This window comes from Artemia sp. Qi Xiang Cuo, chromosome 15, assembly GCF_049724085.1.
Source record: "Artemia sp. Qi Xiang Cuo chromosome 15, ASM4972408v1, whole genome shotgun sequence".
Taxonomy (NCBI): domain Eukaryota; kingdom Metazoa; phylum Arthropoda; class Branchiopoda; order Anostraca; family Artemiidae; genus Artemia; species Artemia sp. Qi Xiang Cuo.
In genome coordinates this window covers 65433725-65451018 of record NC_142808.1, presented here as the reverse complement: position 1 = coordinate 65451018, position 17294 = coordinate 65433725, and the positions used below count along the sequence as shown (strand labels likewise).

At 34.5% G+C, this 17294-nt stretch overlaps 2 protein-coding genes across 2 annotated transcripts in view; one reads left to right on the top strand and one right to left on the bottom strand.

The window, feature by feature from the left end:
* LOC148943996 (uncharacterized) overlaps positions 1–17294 on the bottom strand; it is a 347461-nt gene that overhangs the window by 179925 nt on the left and 150242 nt on the right. The window lies entirely within an intron of this gene.
* On the top strand, positions 607–1008 carry LOC148943998 (uncharacterized). The gene has a single exon (XM_089101321.1). It carries the CDS (start codon positions 607–609, stop codon positions 1006–1008), a length of 402 nt encoding a protein of 133 aa, XP_088957447.1.

The window sequence follows — 17294 nt, the reverse complement described above, 5'->3', positions numbered from 1 at the left end:
ATAGATAGAAGGAATCTGGGCCAACCATTTCGAATACGTCTTAAACCGTCCATAAGCGATCAATCCCCCCCAATATACCGGAGACTCCTTTGCTTATTCCTGAAATTGACAGTGATCCTCCTACAGAAACTGAGATAATTTCAGTGTCAAAGAAGCTGAAGAAGGGGAGAGGTCCTGGAAATGTTAGAATTTCTGCTGAGATGCTAAAAACATATTTTAGATCCTGTGTGAAAACCTGGATTTTATTGTTTAGCACGATATGGGTCACCGAGGTTGTCTGAAAAGAGTGGATGTGCAGTACCCTTGAGAAATTATTCAAAAAAGCTGTTAATGTGCAACAAATGGCGAGGAATTAGTTTGATTTCTATTCTGGGAAAGCTTCTCGCCCAAGTAATTCTGCATTGTATCGAGCAAATGATCGACAAGCATTTAAGGGACAAACAACACCTAATTTTCATAGACTTTGAGAAGTATTCTCAAGTACTACGGTGTCCCTGACAAACTCATAAGGCTAATTATGGCTCTATACCAGAGCACGGAGGGTCGCGTACAGATAAGTGAAGGCCAATCGAGATATTTTAGGATCATCTCTGGAGTAAAGCAAGGATGTCTTCTGTCCCATTTTCTCTTCATACTGGTGATTGCTCACATCCTCTGCGGATACAAAACTACGGAATCCCAATCAGTAACGAAAAGAGGATTGCAGATATAAACTTCTCAGACGACATTAGTCTCCTCGAATCAGACAAGCAGAAACTCCAACAGTTTTTGGATGTTGTGAGAAAAAATGTACTTCGGTTTGGCCTCAAGATAAATGCATCAAAAACTAAAAACATGGCTGTCACGGCATCTCCCCTTAACATAAATTGCGGTGACGAGGATATAGAACCGGTTGTTCAGTTTAAATATCTGGGAAGCACAGTAGAAAACACAAGGGCAATAGACGAAGAGATCAATTCTCAAATCGGACAGGCTAGTTGCTCGTTTACCAGGCTTAAACAGATTTAGCGCTCACAGAAGTTTTCAACCTGGCTAAGACTTCCAGTCTTCAACAGTAATGTCCTCCCAGTTATGCTGTATAGAAGCGAATGCTAGAAGTTAAAATACCAGCAAGAGAAGAGACTCCAAGCGTTTGAGAACAATTGTCAGTGAAGAATCCTCAACATAAACTGGACACAACACGCCTCGAACCAGACAATCCGTCAAATTACTGGGCAACCTCTTGTGATCAACATGATCAGGACCCATATATCGGGATCAAGTACTTGGGACATGTTGTACGAATGAAAGACGACCGAACACCGAAGTCCATCCTCCAGTGGCAACCAACGGGAACGCGGCGAAGGGATAAACTAAAGAACACACAACGCCGAACATACCAGAGGGACATTCTCAACGTGAATACGTTCATACAATCCCACTGGGTAGACGTTTTGGCAGGAGCCCATTTGAGGGATGACTGGCATCTCTTCGTCGATGCCCTGGGTGCCTCCGGAGGCACGAGAGGATCTAAATTCTAAGGTAAGGTTTCTCTTTGGCTACTGAATTTTCCCTATAAGGGTAATTATCTGTGTAGAATATGCCTGGTACTATTCTTTTCATGCGGTAGCTTCTTCTTTGCTGTATTATTCAATAATTTGCTGGGCTGACTTCTCTTGGGTTTCTGAAAACTACAGTTTTGAATTGTATGATTCATGTTTCTTTGGAGGGGGTTGGGGGGCTATGAAGTAGGGTCTTTTGGTGGCTAATTTTTTTTTGTTATTCTGTTAGTTAGCATTCAATGAATTAAACCCAAATTCAACTATCATAGAAAGGAAACAATTTCTAAATATAGATACATGTGCAAACATCAGTTCATTATTTAAGCAGCATTTTAAATTAAATAGTTGTTGACTATAAGTGTGTCAGGATTTTTAGATGTCACTCTATTTCTGTTTTGTTTCAGAAGTTGCTGGAGCTTTGTCAAATAAAACCACACCTCCGATTTGTATTTTCGACCGAATATCAAGAATCAGTTTGGATTTGCCATAGAACTTCGGCAGTACCCTCTGAATCCCAGAAACGATTAACAAAAACAAAGGTATGTTTTGAATGCAAACTGGTGATTTGTTCTAGAAAATAATTTTCTTTATAAATTAATTTCGACTCTTATTGAAAGAATAGCTGGAAAAGAAATGTGAAGAGAAATATAATTACCACCATTTCATTGTAGAAGGGACTGGTAAGGGAAGAAATATACTTAGATATGAGGAAGCTGTTTGTTTTTCATACCATTTTGGTTTTCTAATTGGATGCTGCGATAAGAGTTTCATTGAGTATGGTGTTCTATTCGAGGCACTTTCTACTTCCGAAAGGTTGTATTTGTCATTTTAACGTGGGATTTTTAGCATCTGTTTCCTCATTTTTTGTAGGGGGATGCCCCCTCCCCTGTGATTTTGAGAAATAACTTTTTGAGAGGAAATTGATTGAAAAAGATCTTCTTTGGTATTTTCAATGAAAAAAGTTGACAAAAAAGGGCAATTTACCCCCGTGGACTATGGGAAATATAAAACAAAAAAATAATACATGTTTTGCTGTGTTTTAAGTAATGTGATAATTAAAATGCCAGTCCTTTTGCACCATCATTATTAATGCACCTTGGCTGCCTGGTAATAATTCCTTACGCGCACCTTTGGAACCCCCTGATATAACCGGAATACTAAGGTAATGTTTTGTTAAAAAGTGATACGACTTCAAAATTTTTTAAGTTTAGAAACTGTTAAACTTAATAATCAGGATCAGGTATTGTCAGTTCTAAATTATCCTTGCCGCTTCTTTTCCCTCTGCGTCTCCAATTTATATATTTGAGCTTTTAATGCTACCTGGTAGTTTCTCTAGTAATCCAAATATCAATTCTTTCAATAAGTTAAATGACACTAGTTTCAAATGTGATTTGTTTATGTCAAATAATTGGGTTTGCCCATACATTTTGGTCGTTATTAAGGCGCTAATAGAAATTTTGGTTGTCCAATTTGGATTGCCTATACTGTCACAGTAGAAAAAACTACGCAAAACCACAAAGAAAGTTGAACTTTGCTGAGGCTTTGGCAGCTATTTCAGTGCCATCAATGCCATATCGTCCCATTTAAATCAATAATCAGTTGTTTAATATTTTAATTCAATGAATTGAAGCTAAATAAAGCACCCTTCTTTCCCTTTCATTTAATTTGCAATCCATCGTGATATTTATAAGGTCTGCTAACTAAAAATTTGAGCTTGCTAAAAAAAAATTGAGGTCTGCTAACTAAAAAAAAAGCTTTTATTTATTATATTCTTTTACTACAGCAATAATGAATTCTATGGGATGCAGCTCTGATGATGTAATTCAACCAAAACCTGTACACCCAAAACCAATAGTCTTGGTGAAAAAGTTGACAGAAAAGGCAATACAAGAACTAAAAATGGTTTAAATTCCAGTCAAAATTGGATAGTCATCAAACATTGCATGCAGCAAAGCAATCGTTTAAATGTGATGAAAGTAAGAAAAAGTTTTCTGAAGCAGGCTCATTGAAAAAGTATCAAATAGTGTATTTTTGTAAGACCCAATTTAATTGTGAGATATGTGACAAGAGGTTTTCCCAGATTAGGAATTTAAAAACGCATCAACTTTTGCATACAGGAGAAAAACCATTTAAATGCGGTATATGTCAAAAGAACTTTTCTCAAGCAGCTCATTTAGATAAGCATCAGCGATTGCATATTGACCACAACTATTTAAATGTGAAATATGCCAGAAAAACTTTTCAAACTTGGACTATGTGAATGCAGATTAACGAGTCCGTACTGGGGAAAAACTATTTAAGTTTGAGGTGTGCAAGAAAAGTGCAACATGCAACAGGAAATATGAAAGAGGAGCTTTTCTTGGGTGAGTAATTTGAATGCAGATCGTAGACTGCATAGCGGTGAGAAACCGAATAAATGCAATGTATGTAAAAATACCTTTTCCCAGTCAGGAAATTTGAAAAAACATCAACGCGTTCATGCGGGAAGTGTTTAAATGTGATATACGTGAGAAAAAAATTATGAACCAATCAATTTGTATGCTATATGCACCAAAGAGTGCAGATATCCAACAAACCATTTAAATATATTTGTCAAAAGAGCCTTCTAGGATGAGCTCTTTGAATTTTCGCATTGTGGAGTGTATATCGGCTGGAAACCTCTTAAATATCATGTACAAGAACTTTTCTCAATCAGGTGATTTGATTGTGAATACTGCTGAGGACGTATTTTAATGTCATGTATGTAAGAAGACCTTTCCTGGATCAGACAATTGGTGTATATATCAAAGAGCGCATACAAGTGAGAAACTATATAAATATGATATATGTCTGGTGAGATTGTCTGAATAGAAGAGCTAATATTTCCTCAATGATTTAAATAGGTATCTTAGAGTGAATACAAGCAATCAACAACAACTGAAAAGTGTGTATCCTTAAAAAACCACATAAATATGATTAATAAGCTTTTCTTAATCAAGGTCATGGAAAAGGCGCAAAAGAATACACACAGGTAATAAGTGCAAGAAAAGACTTTCCTATGTGCCGAGTCTGAAAACGCATAAAACAAACTACTAGATTCAGAAGGGGTCTTTGGGCCCTTGAAAAAGCTTTCTGATAAGAGTAAATTGATTTTTCCCAATAATCCGTGTGTTTGCAAAACCATAGAAGTAAAAAATACACATGTATATCATGACTGTCGACACAAACAAACAACGCTTGCAGAGGGAATAAAAATTTAACAACCTACGGTCTACGATCTACACGACCAATGCAGAAATGTAATTCTTCTGTTTTCAAGAAGAAGGAGAGGTAGGCAACGATACCAAATATTAATGAGATACTTTTCAAATAAATTTGACATAATTTTTGATGGGCTTCGGGATCTTTTGCTTTAGAATTCTCAAAAGGATATTTAAACATAATTAATTATTATTCTGTTAAATGTAAACAAGAACTATTGTTCTGAATCAGCTTACATTTTGGCCTAGATCTAAGATAAATGTCCACTTTGATACTTAAATCCACACTCTGCGCTGGTTTAACTTTTTAGTTACTTAAAAAAGAAATTTAGTCATTTTTAATGATAAGAGCCGCACGAGGTAAAAAAGGTCTCACAATTTTTTTGTGCTTAACATTTGAGTTATTCGGATAAGCTACCACATCATTCGAAACGCAAACTCAGCTTGTGAAAGACTTTTGGTAATACTCTTTTAACGCTTTAGAAAAATGAAAATGTGACTTGACACTTTAAAAATATTTGTATGTAATTCCCTTTCCTCTGTTTAGATATTTTTTATGGTCCTTCGCTATCCCTTTGTCAAACAAACATAATAAAAGTTTTCTTTTCTTGCATCTCTGCAAGTTTTGGTAGGGTAATTTTTATCCAGAATTTTTTGACTAGATAGTCAGCAACTCTACCTCAAGTTCTTCTTTATTTAGTATGGCTACCATATTTTACTTCTTCTAATTGTCCATATGTTAAAACAAATTTTTCTTGATTTTGGAAACTTTTTATCTCGACTTTCAAAATTTCATTCTACGGCCTTAGCTAAGTGTGTCGACTTTGACCGATTTTTCGGTCGATCTATAAAATTTCTAATCCATCTCCCGACAAAAAAGAAGATACCAAATCTACCAAAAATCTCCAGAAAACTAAATCCCAGAAAATGTTACTTTCCGGTCATTCTTTATTCTATACATTGCTGCTGTCTGTGGTATTTTATGGATATTTTCTGGGGGTAAAAACGCTGCCACATCACTGGCAGTTGAGACAGTACGATTTGAATTTGCGTTTAAGCACCTTCAAGGTTTGTAATTATTTCAATTCATAACAACAGGCTAGCACCAAGAAGTTGGGAGCAGGATCGGAACAAAACTATTTCCATCCAGTTGATTCAGTAGGTTCAAGTGGTCCAAAGAAATATGGTTACTAAAAATTGAAAAAAATATGAAAAAAATAGAATTTGTAAAACTGAAGAAAATTGTTGCTTTGCAAAGCTGAAGAAAATCGATGGCTCGAAGAAAATTTCTTTTTCCAGTCTTGTGTTTTTGGTCTTATTTTCACTCTTTGTTCGTCAGTTATAAACTCAAGAGCTACCCTTTACCTTACATTTTATTTCTTTTGCGTATAGCCTTTCTTGTTCATTTCTAAGAGCAAAACGCCGTTTGTCTTTTCGACTGAGGCCTTATTTTTCGTCGTTTTTCTACCTCGATTTTTTCCATTATGGCGGAACGAAAGGCTTTTAAGTTCTTTTATTTAATTAATTAATTGACGGTACAATAAAACGAAAAACATAATAACAGAACGAATGATGAAACTTCGTTTTGCTTCCCGTCAGTCTTTTAGAGTGTATTCCTACTGCTTTTCACAGATCAGTCTTAAATCATTCTTTAACGGTTTTAAACAGTGATGGGAGATGGATGGCCGAAGCGAACGAATATATTCATTTGTTTTAATGAATGTAATGCAGTATATATATTTGAAAGATGTGTGACTTTTTATATTTTTGTGGTTATATTAATATTAATGAACTGAGACTGCATTTTCTCTTTATCATTCGCTAATAACTGTTTGAGGAGGGTTGTAAAAAAAGTTTATCCACTTAACACAGACTCAATGGTTAAATACCTGGTGTCCCAAATTCACTCAGATCTTTTGTCCCCGTTCTGAACTTAGTGGGCTGTCGTATGGAGCCTGGAATGGTGAGAAAAAGTAGGGGTTGATGATGAAAAATTTCTTAATTGAACAGCTTTAAAGTAAGAATGAAATACTACGGCGTTTAGTTTCAAAATTAAATTAATTTCATAATTTTTTCGAGCATCCATTTTTCTTTCCCCAATTACATTTGACTCTTGTAGATCTTCTCTGTGAACTTTTATATTGTGGCACTTTATTCGCAAATCAATCGAATACTTCCGGAAACCTAATACAAAATAAAAACATTCTTACTGAAAATCCTATAGAATTCTGAGAGTCATCTACCGATCTTATATCTAAAACCACTAAGGTTTTACAGATTGTTTAAAAAGAAAAGTGGAAACAATGCATCAGTCATAAAACAATATGCTATGAACGACCCCATTGTGATAATAAATAAGAAACAGCAAACATTTTATTTATTAGGGCTATTGATTTCCCATATCCCGACTCTGGAATTTTTTTAAATTATTGAAACTAGAATATTTTTTCTTTAGCTGGTTGGTATAATTTTTATAATTTCTAATAATCACAATTATTTTTTAGACTTGCAGCTTGTTTATGTTAACATTTGTGATACATGGTAAGGCTCGCGTGTGTCACCACATGATCCACTTCGTCCCTTAAATAATTCATTACGTATACAGTTTTTGAAAATTTCTTAGATATCATTTCGACTTTATCTCTTTGGTAGTTTGCTATACTAGCTTGTATTTTTTGGACGTGTAACGTTATGTTCATGGCGTCATTTGACTTTCTGTCATTTTTTCTTAGCATGTTTAAAGTCTTCCTACGTTGTTAACCCAAAAAGGCGGGAGGCGATTTCTCCAGTGATGGGAATTAGGCTTGTAGACCTTCGGTATTTACTTCTTCGAAAGAATACTTCAAAAATCCTTGTCGTGTTTTGTTTTAATTTTTGTATTTCTGTGTTAAATAATTCAGATTAAGCCTTTAATCTCTGTCTTTATAATATCAAGAAGACTTGATGAGTTGATACTCTCTGGGCGTTTTCTTACTTAGATCAGGTAGTGGTTCGATACCTTCTTTTGTCGGCTCATCGGCAATGGGTAGTCTAGCGCATGTACGTTTGCCCTCTATTGTCCAACATTTCTTATGTACGTAATTATCTTCTTTCTCATTTTCGTAATTATTTTTCTTTTCTTCTGGCTTATGCCCTTGCACTTTTATAGTTTGTATTTCGGTATGCCTTACTGGGATTCTTGCTCTTGCCTTACTTCACCAAAAGAATGGGTATACGTAAATGTGGGCCCTGTTGACCATGTCCATTTTGTGCATGTCGTAGGTTTTAGATAATGTAATATAGCTAAATTTCTAGGCGATTCTCCACTAAGTTCAATCAATTCTGACGCTGTGTTTGCCGTAGTTTCTGATATCGAAGACTGTATTTCTTTGGCTGGGGTCTCATATGTAGGTGTGGATGTCGAGGTATCTTTTTCACTTCCTTCAATGGGATTTGCATATTCATAATCTTGTTGGGTATTTGAGAACTTGTTTCTCGATTTGTCTGATTCTTCTGGGTTGGTATCTTGCGTTCTTAGGGATCTGTTTGTATTTTTCTTTATTATTTTAGATGATGTCCGTTCAGTGACATTGTTCTCGGCATGACTCTGCCATAGTTCTTTGAGAAAAATCCATAGGCTTTGTAGTTCGTTCAGCATTGCTCAATTTCCATCATAAAGTTTCCTTTCCTCGTAGTCAATAATTTAGGGTTTTTCATAGATTTCATTGCAGTAAAGTCTCTCGACAAGTATTCAATGTTATTCGCTGACCTTTTCCTTCTGTTTTCTCTGGTGCTTGTTCCTTGTGCCATGTCAATTTCTGCCATTTTCTTATCAAAGTCATCTATTACGAACTTTGATTTTAGTTTTGGGATAACTGGAATTAGGAACTCTTTATTATCTTTACTATGTATTGTTTTACTGGTTTGCAATCCTTTTTCCGATTTTAGGAATTGAAATGTCGATTCTTTGAGTTCATTCGTATTTTGGGTCCAATATCATAAAAATTTTCCATGCATTATGGCTGGCTAGCAAAGATTTTCATGTTTAAATATTACTCCATGCTTTACAATATCTTGGGCTGCGGCGTGAACATTGAGAATTATGATGATATTCTTTAGCCTCTTCTTTTTATTTGCTTCTAGAATTAATTTATCATTAATCTTACCTATTTTCGCAAAATTCATTTACTTTACTATTTTATTTTTTCAAAGTAGTTTGGGCGTTTTAACTTTTAACTTGGGCTATTTTATTATATCAATTTATATTAATTTAATTTTTGAACTGTTTAATGGCATTGGCCAGACAAAACTGAATTGTGAGCGTGAAACAGAATTTTTGTTTATGAATTGTATTTTAGGATTAGAATGGTTATGGAAGTCTTAGCTTTACTCTGGTTGTGATATGCCTTTATGATTGGTTGTGACATACCTTAAAGGCTTAGTCAATAATTACTATATTGCTTAATTTTATATTATATTTTTTTATCAAGAGCGATATATATTTATTTTGTTGCTTGTAAGTTATTCATTCATTAAGTAAATAATATATAAATACGCTGGTAACCTATGTTTTATTATAACTCTTTTATTCAGATTATTATCGTCATTATAACTAGAATTTTTAGGGTTTACACTAAAACAAGATAGCTCTTATATATGTCAATAATTTGTCCCATAGTTATATATTCCTATTATTGATAATTACCTAGCATAGACCTTACAGGGTTATTGCACTAAGAATTGAGGTAAATTTAAGGTTTTAACTTTGCGTAAAATAAACGCTATCTTATCAATTTTTATTCCCTTATTTTTAGTATTTTTGAGAAGGAAAAATTTTGAAAATAGAGGTTATGGTGTTATTTCGTGAATTTCTAATTTAGGGCATTATTTTGATAATTTTATATACATACACGATTTTTCCCATATTCATCTACGTTAAATTTTGATATTGACGTATCTTTCGGTAATACATTGCGTGTTTCTAACAACGCTAATATGGTATTAAGACGATGAATTTCCCATTATGACACATTTGTTCTGAGGAACTTCAATTCAAACACTATGTTATTCTCATTATTCTTATCTGTGTCTATGGGCATCAAACAGACCAACAGATCGTTCGGAAGGTCTAGGTCTTTTAATGTATTCGATATATCTTTCTTTTGCATATTTTCACGAATTACTTTGCGACATCATTCACCTAGGGAAAGCGCATTATTTATGACTTTTACTACTCTAGAAATTAATTGTATGTGCGACGCATTACAACATTTTTATTCACGTACAATAATATTAAAACCAGGAAATACTTTGGATCCAAAATTTTCATCTTCTTCAAAAATGTTTAATGTAATCTTCTTTATATCATTATAATCTCGCGCGGTAACTTCCAATGTGCTAAGTTTTATTCCAGGGTTTATGCCATCAAAGTTCCAACAGTTTTTATACAACATTTTAAGAAAATTTCCTCCATTTAGTAGGTAATACCCTCGATCTATTAATAGTGTTAGAAATCTAAGGGGTAAAATGCGATTATCGCCATTACTACCATTTGGCCCATTTCAGTTTCGATAATCGTCTTTCGGATAGGACTTGATCCTGTTGTCATGATCTGAAATGATCAGTTTATAATTATGTATATTTATACTACTAGTTTTTTGTTTTTGTAATATTATTTTTTGTAAAACTATTTGCCGTGTGCCTTCAGCACGAGAATTTATTTTTGATATGCTACACATGTACGGAAATATATTGGACAAAATTTTCTTTTAGTATTTTTATAGCTATACCATTTTTATTCCTAGACAAAGAGTTCTTAAATTATTATTCCTTTGTGACGCCAAACCATTGAAAAATTTTAATTCTGTATTGACTAGGGGTATTTCCATCTCTCAGGTTTTTTAACCGTTCTACCCAATTGTGTCGTTACTTTTTCTTCGGGTTCTTGCGGTTTTTTCTTTTTAGGTTTTGCCAGCGATATAAGATCAAACTTTTTATATTGTTTTTTTTCAGGAATTCTTGACCTTTTAATTTTGTTTCTTTTGCATGCGCGGCCGCTGAAGTCGGTTTTGATTTCCCTGTTTCTTTAACTGCCATCTGGTCTGATTCGCCGTCAGACTCTTCGGAACTGGTATCCGATGATTCCGCGTTACAGCTCTTAGGAGTGGCACTTTGCGTTTTTGAGGTAGAACCTGCCCTTCTTTCGTAAATTTCTTCTCCTCTGAAAGTAGAAGATTTATGCTCCAATTCCTCACTTTGAGTTCTCCACTCGGAAGACTTGAAAGACTCTTGAGAGCTCTGAGAGGAATCAAAAGTTTTCGCAGGGTTCCTCTATTGTTTAAATGCCATGTCTTCAGAGGGATGAGGCATCTTTTGCTCTAATGTTTCCCTCCGAGAAGACCATTCTTTACGTTTAACCTTTGATACGGTTATGTCGTGATGCTGTCCTTGCTGGGCATCCTTGGGAGTTAGAATCCAAGGCAGTGCACTTTGCCTCGTTATTATGGGGAAATTTATTAAATCCATAGGTTCTGGCAGATTTGTTTTAACTGAATCTTTGGGAGGAGTTTTCTTTATAATATTTCCCGGAGTTTCTACTTCTCTGTTTAATTCCTCCTGTAGCGATAAGGGTCTCTCTATTGGGGTTGCTGGGGAAGCCATATTGTCTGGAAATCTTTTGGGGCGACAAGAGGTAGAGATTCTATTAGGAAAAAATTTGGTTTTTGGATATAGGGTATTATCTAATTCTCCTGTGCTCTCCAATGATAAACTTTTTGGACTTTTTGACGTTTTTATTCTCACTGGTATTAGGGACTTTCTTTTGGGAATAACTAGGTTTTTCAAAGCTAAAAATTCTTCAAAGTTTTCCTCATCACTATCATTTTCAAAATAATCTTGTTTGAAATTAAAGGGTTTTAACTCGGCTAACCTTGACCTAGGGGGTTCGTTTTCCGCGTCTGATGAATCGGTAGATGAGGTTCGCGATACCCATCCTTTCATCTTTTTATTCGGCTAACATGTGCCTTATAAGTTCTTCCATTATCGGGGTTCGCCATTTTAAAAGTAAAATCGTTATCGTACTTTTTGATTATTCTATACGGTCCAGAATACTTATTGGAAAGTTTTTTTCCTTCCACCTTTGCCTCATTTTTGTAGATAGACGCAATCTCCTATCTAAAAACCTATCTTCCCGTTGACTTTGGGTAGGTTTCTTAGCTCTTGGCTTATTTTACATTTTTCTAACTCTTGCCTAACTATCTTGTAAGTTTTCCTCATCCTATTTATGAACTCTTGTTTGTAATCCTTCATGTTATTATAATATTTTCGGGACTCAACAATGTCATCATACGGTATTCTGAAGTCGTGACCAAATAAAAAATAAAAAGGACTTTCTTTAGTGGTCTCCGAAAAAGCAGTATTTATTATGTAGGTCAAATAAGGTAAGAATTGATCCCAGTCATTCCTGTTGTCTTTTGTATAAATACTTAATACATTCGAAAATATTTAATGCCTATTTTCTATTTTACAATTAGCTTGTGGGTGACATGGAGGTGTCACCAATTTCTCTATGATAAGAAAAATCATTAAATCTTTTGTTACCTTAGAAACAAAATTACTTCCGTTATCGCTTAAAACCTTGTTAGAAATGCCAAATTTTTAAAATAATTTCGCTAACGCCTTACTCGTAGCGAACGTGCCTTGATTTTTAATGCTATAGCAAAATTAAATCTGGGAAAGTGATCTATAACTGAAAGGATACAAGTATTGGCCCCGATGGAAACAGGTAAGCCTCCACTAGTCTCATACAAATCAAACGAGATGATATCGAAAAGGAACCTCGCTACTGGGGCTCTTCCCTTTGGGAAGTTAGTATAAGCTGGTTTTTTATCTCAAGTTTCACGCTTCACATGTGCTTACAAAGTCTTTAAGTTTTGTTATTGTCGAAGGGACATAAAAATACTGTTTTAATTTATGAAAGGTTTTAGTTGTTCCTAAATGTCCACCTATATCTGAATGAAAGTATTCAAAGGCAGATATTATTAAGTTTTGGGGTAATACAGGTGCTATTGAGGTTTGGTTTCTATTTGCCTCAGCTGTCATAATTGTGCATAAGATTTTATCGTCAAGATAATAATAAAAATTATCTATTTCTTTTCTAAGAGTTTTGAATTTATCTGTTAACACATCATTGTTCACGAAATAATTAATAAGTACTAGACACATTTCATGCTTTTTTTGATTTCTTTTTATGTTATCCAAGGATAAGGGACAATAGTTATCCTTGTTTTCTTTTATTCTGTCTTTGACTTTGTTTTTCTTATATTCGCGTTTACTCTTAGTACTGATAGCATTAATTTTGTTCTGCTCGGCTTCCGGGATATTTTCTGGGAATCTACTCAAGTAATCACAAGCTACATTTTTTTTACCTTTTAAATATTCAAATTCGTATTCTAGGTCTTGGATTTTCACAATCCATCTAGCTAGAATTCCAGTGGGGTTTCTGAAAGTGCGCAAGTATTGCAGGCTTTTGTGGTCGGAACGTAGCTAAAATTTTCTACCAATTAAATAATGTCTAAATTTATCCAACTGGTGGATTACAAACGAAACTCAGAGAAGAGAGAAAGTAACAAAATGAAAAATAAAATCAAAAAGGGTGAAAAAACGAGGATTTTGTCAGCCAGCGAACCATGAAAATGACAAAATATAAGCAAATATTTCGACAAGGACCTCCGCCAAGTCGTCCTCAGTGCTAAACAAAAAAAAAGAGAAAAAACAAGAATCTAACCTTTCGAAGTTTCCTGTACAAAGACAGAATAGACACTGAATACAAAACCAGGCAGGAATCAATGAAAATGAAATTTACCAAGATGATTGTGTAAGGATCTTTCGTCTTGCATTAATTTTGGCTGGTCTACAATTTTGGTTTTCATTAGATATGCAAATAGGTTCTTTTAAGTTATTTCGGGTGAAAATATTGATTGAGTCCTTCAAGATTAAACTGTCGTAAATTGGGCTTAATGAAATATCTCCAGTATCTCTATTTATTGCTAAATTTTGGTTCATATATTTTTTTATCTCAATTACCTCCTTAAAAGTTTGTGGTACGCCATTAACAGTTGATATTAAAGTTGCCTCGTCAAACAGAACTAGATGGGTCGGGTTTACAAAAATATGCGAAGCCAATGCCAAATCAAAGTTGTCATTGTTATTTTTCTATCTCAGGGGCTTATCTATTGAAATTTTGTGCTCATGCAAACGTTCATCTAGTTGTTTATGGGTTCTACCAATGTAAAATTTTCCACAAGAACACGGGATTCTGTAGACACCACTACCCAGTAAAGGGTCTGTTTTATCCTTTCCTGAGTTAAAAAAATGTTCAACCTTTTGTTCGGTTCTGAAATAACCGAATAAATAATCTCTTTAGTCGACAGAGTTTTAAAAATTTGTTCCCGTAATCATATAAATTCTGAACTAAATTATGTCAAAGATAGTCTTTTTTGCAATGGTTACCCAATCAAACTCATTGAAAATATAATAGATAGACGATTAAAAAAGATAAAAGAACAAAATAGGGAGCTTGTCCCCCTTGATTCAGTGACACCGGCAATAACAAAATTTAGCAATAAATAGAGATACTGGAGATATTTCATTAAGCCCAATTTACGACAGTTTAATCTTGAAGGACTCAATCAATATTTTAACCCGAAAAAACTTAAAAGAACCTATTTGCATATCTAATGAAAACCGAAATTGTAGACCATCCAAAATTAATGCAAGACGAAAGATCCTTACACAATCATCTTAGTAAATTTCATTTTCATTGATTCCTGCCTGTTTTTTTATTCAGTGTCTATTCTGTCTTTGTACAGGAAACTTCGAAAGGTTAGATTCTTGTTTTTTCTCTTTTTTTTTTTTGTTTAGCACTGAGGACGACTTGGCGGAGGTCCTTGTCGAAATATCTGCTTATATTTTGTCATTTTCATGGTTCGCTGGCTGACAAAATCCTCGTTTTTTCACCCTTTTTGATTTTATTTTTCATTTTGTTATTTTCTCTCTTCTCTGAGTTTCGTTTGTCATGTATAGCCAGTGTGGTCTAAGAATGTATTAACTGGTGGATTATAGATGATAACTCTAAGTTTGTGGCGGAATAATTACTTTCGTCTTTTGATAGGGCTCTACTTGAATAGTATATAACTCTTTCTATTTTTTTCTGATTAGGTGGCCCCTGTAGTGGATCAGGGCTTCCTATTGGAATTATTTGTGAAATAATAGCACCAATGCCTATCGAACTGGCATCAGTTGTGACCACGAATTGCCCATTTTCGAAATCAGGCAACGCTAATATTGGTTCAGAAGTGAGTGCCTTTTTGAGACGGTCTAGGGAAGTTTGAGCTTCCTGAGACCAGGTAACGTTTTGGGAGTTCCCTTTAGTTAATTTCGTTAGGGGTTTCATGATTTGGGCGTAATTGCGCACGAATTTTCTAAAGTAACCAGTAATGCCTAAAATTCCTCTTAATTCTTTCATAGTTCGAGGGGGTTTAAGATTTTCAATACATTTTATCTTGTCATTATCTGGGGATATCTGTCCTTGAGTCACCACTACTCCTAAAAATTTAATTTTTGATTGAAATAAATTTACATTTTCAGGCCGGCATTTTAAATTGCCTTCTCTGAATTTCTCAAACACTTTCGCCAATGTGACTAAATATTGTTCTGCATTCTCGCTGACGCATATAATATCGTCAACGAAATCAATTATATTCCTTAATCCTCTTAATAGGTGTAATAACGACCTACATAACGCACTTGAACTTGTCTTAAGTTCAAAAGTTACTCTTAAGTATTCATAGGAACCGCATTCAGTTGTAAAAAACGCAGTTTTATAGACATCTTTCTCAGCTATTTTTATTTGGTGATAGCCTTGGGTAAGATCCAAGGAAGTGAAAATTTTGTTTTTACTTGAAATAGAGTCAAGGATTTCGTCTATTCTTGGTAAAGGAAATTTATCACTAACTACTTGCTTGTTAAGGGCTCTATAATCTACTAAAAGTCTCAAGTCACCATTCTTTTTGGGTACTCAGATGACTGGTGAGGAATTCGGACTTATACTGGGGCGTATAATATTGTTTTTTTTCTAATTCGTGAATTTTAATTTTCAACCACTCTCTATGCTTGTACGGTATACGATATGGCTGTTTCGCGACAGGGTTACCAGTCATTAGATTTGAATGTTTATGAAACGGTATTAGTACGATGTCGTCTTCAGATGCGGAAAACACATCTTTAAAATTCCATACTAATTCGCATTATTTCTTCTTTAGTTCCAAGTCAGTAATATGATCCATATTAAATTTGCTTAAAAATTTTGACTTAGTTAGGGGGTTTTTGTCATCTGAGGTATTAATGCTGTTAACTAGGTTTCTTTTGGAACTTTTCCACTGATCTAAATCGTTCTCCGAGATAATTTGGATTTGAACTAAACATGTTCCCTTTTTTATCGTATTTGCATCATTTTCATTATTATTAGTTACCCAAAAAAAACCTTCTCCTTTTTCGTAAGATATAATCTGTAAGATATATGCTTGCCCTCTTAATCTTAGGAGGAGCATACTTATTACCATTTTTAGCTCTGTTTTTGTTATCTCTACAAATTGGGACAATTGGATATTGAATTCGTTGACATCTGATTGTCCATCATATTGAGGAATAGATTTCGTTATTTCAATTTTTTTGCGACCAGTTTTTGCACAATTAATATTTCACTTAATTCTTCTGACATCTTTGTGGTTTTTTTTAAATAATTAAACCAATTGTACGAAATTACACAATCACAATTAACTGACTCTTTTCATTTAACCTATTCAGGAGAGAACTACTATCTCCTACGAGATATTCTAACAGGATGTCTCTATTAATAGCTTAGGGGTTCTAGGCTTAGACACTTTTTGTTATAACTCTGTATCTATCCATTGATTTAAAATTGAAAGAGAGAAAAAAATTGTAGCATAACTAATTCGCATGTTTTCCCCCAAGTTTACGACTGCGCCACGTGTGCCATTATGGTTAGCACCTTTACTTCTGCACCACATGCGCCATTAAGGTTTTGCTAGTGCCATTATGTTTTTGCTTATACTTGCACCGCTTATGGCCACCTTGTGCTGATTAGGACCGCGCTACTTGTAAGGGGGGAAATGAATTTAGGTTAATCGTAATAGGCTAGAAATTCCCAAGTTATAAGTACAGGAGCGCAACCAAAATTCCTTGGGTTATCTCCTTGTCAAGCACCTCTAACGTTGCGTAGAGATCAGATTCCGTGGGAGCGTTACCGATGGAGTACAGTTGAACTAGTTATCTACTATGACGCTAGATACAGGCATATATGGAGAACAAACACAAATAGAAAAGTAATAGGTTTATTAAGACTTACATTTGAGCATACAGCAAAGTACTTCAATTCAATCGTACTGATAATCAGAATGGTCATAATTAGAATGCCCAAAAAATACATTTTCACTGCTATATATCACGAGTCTTG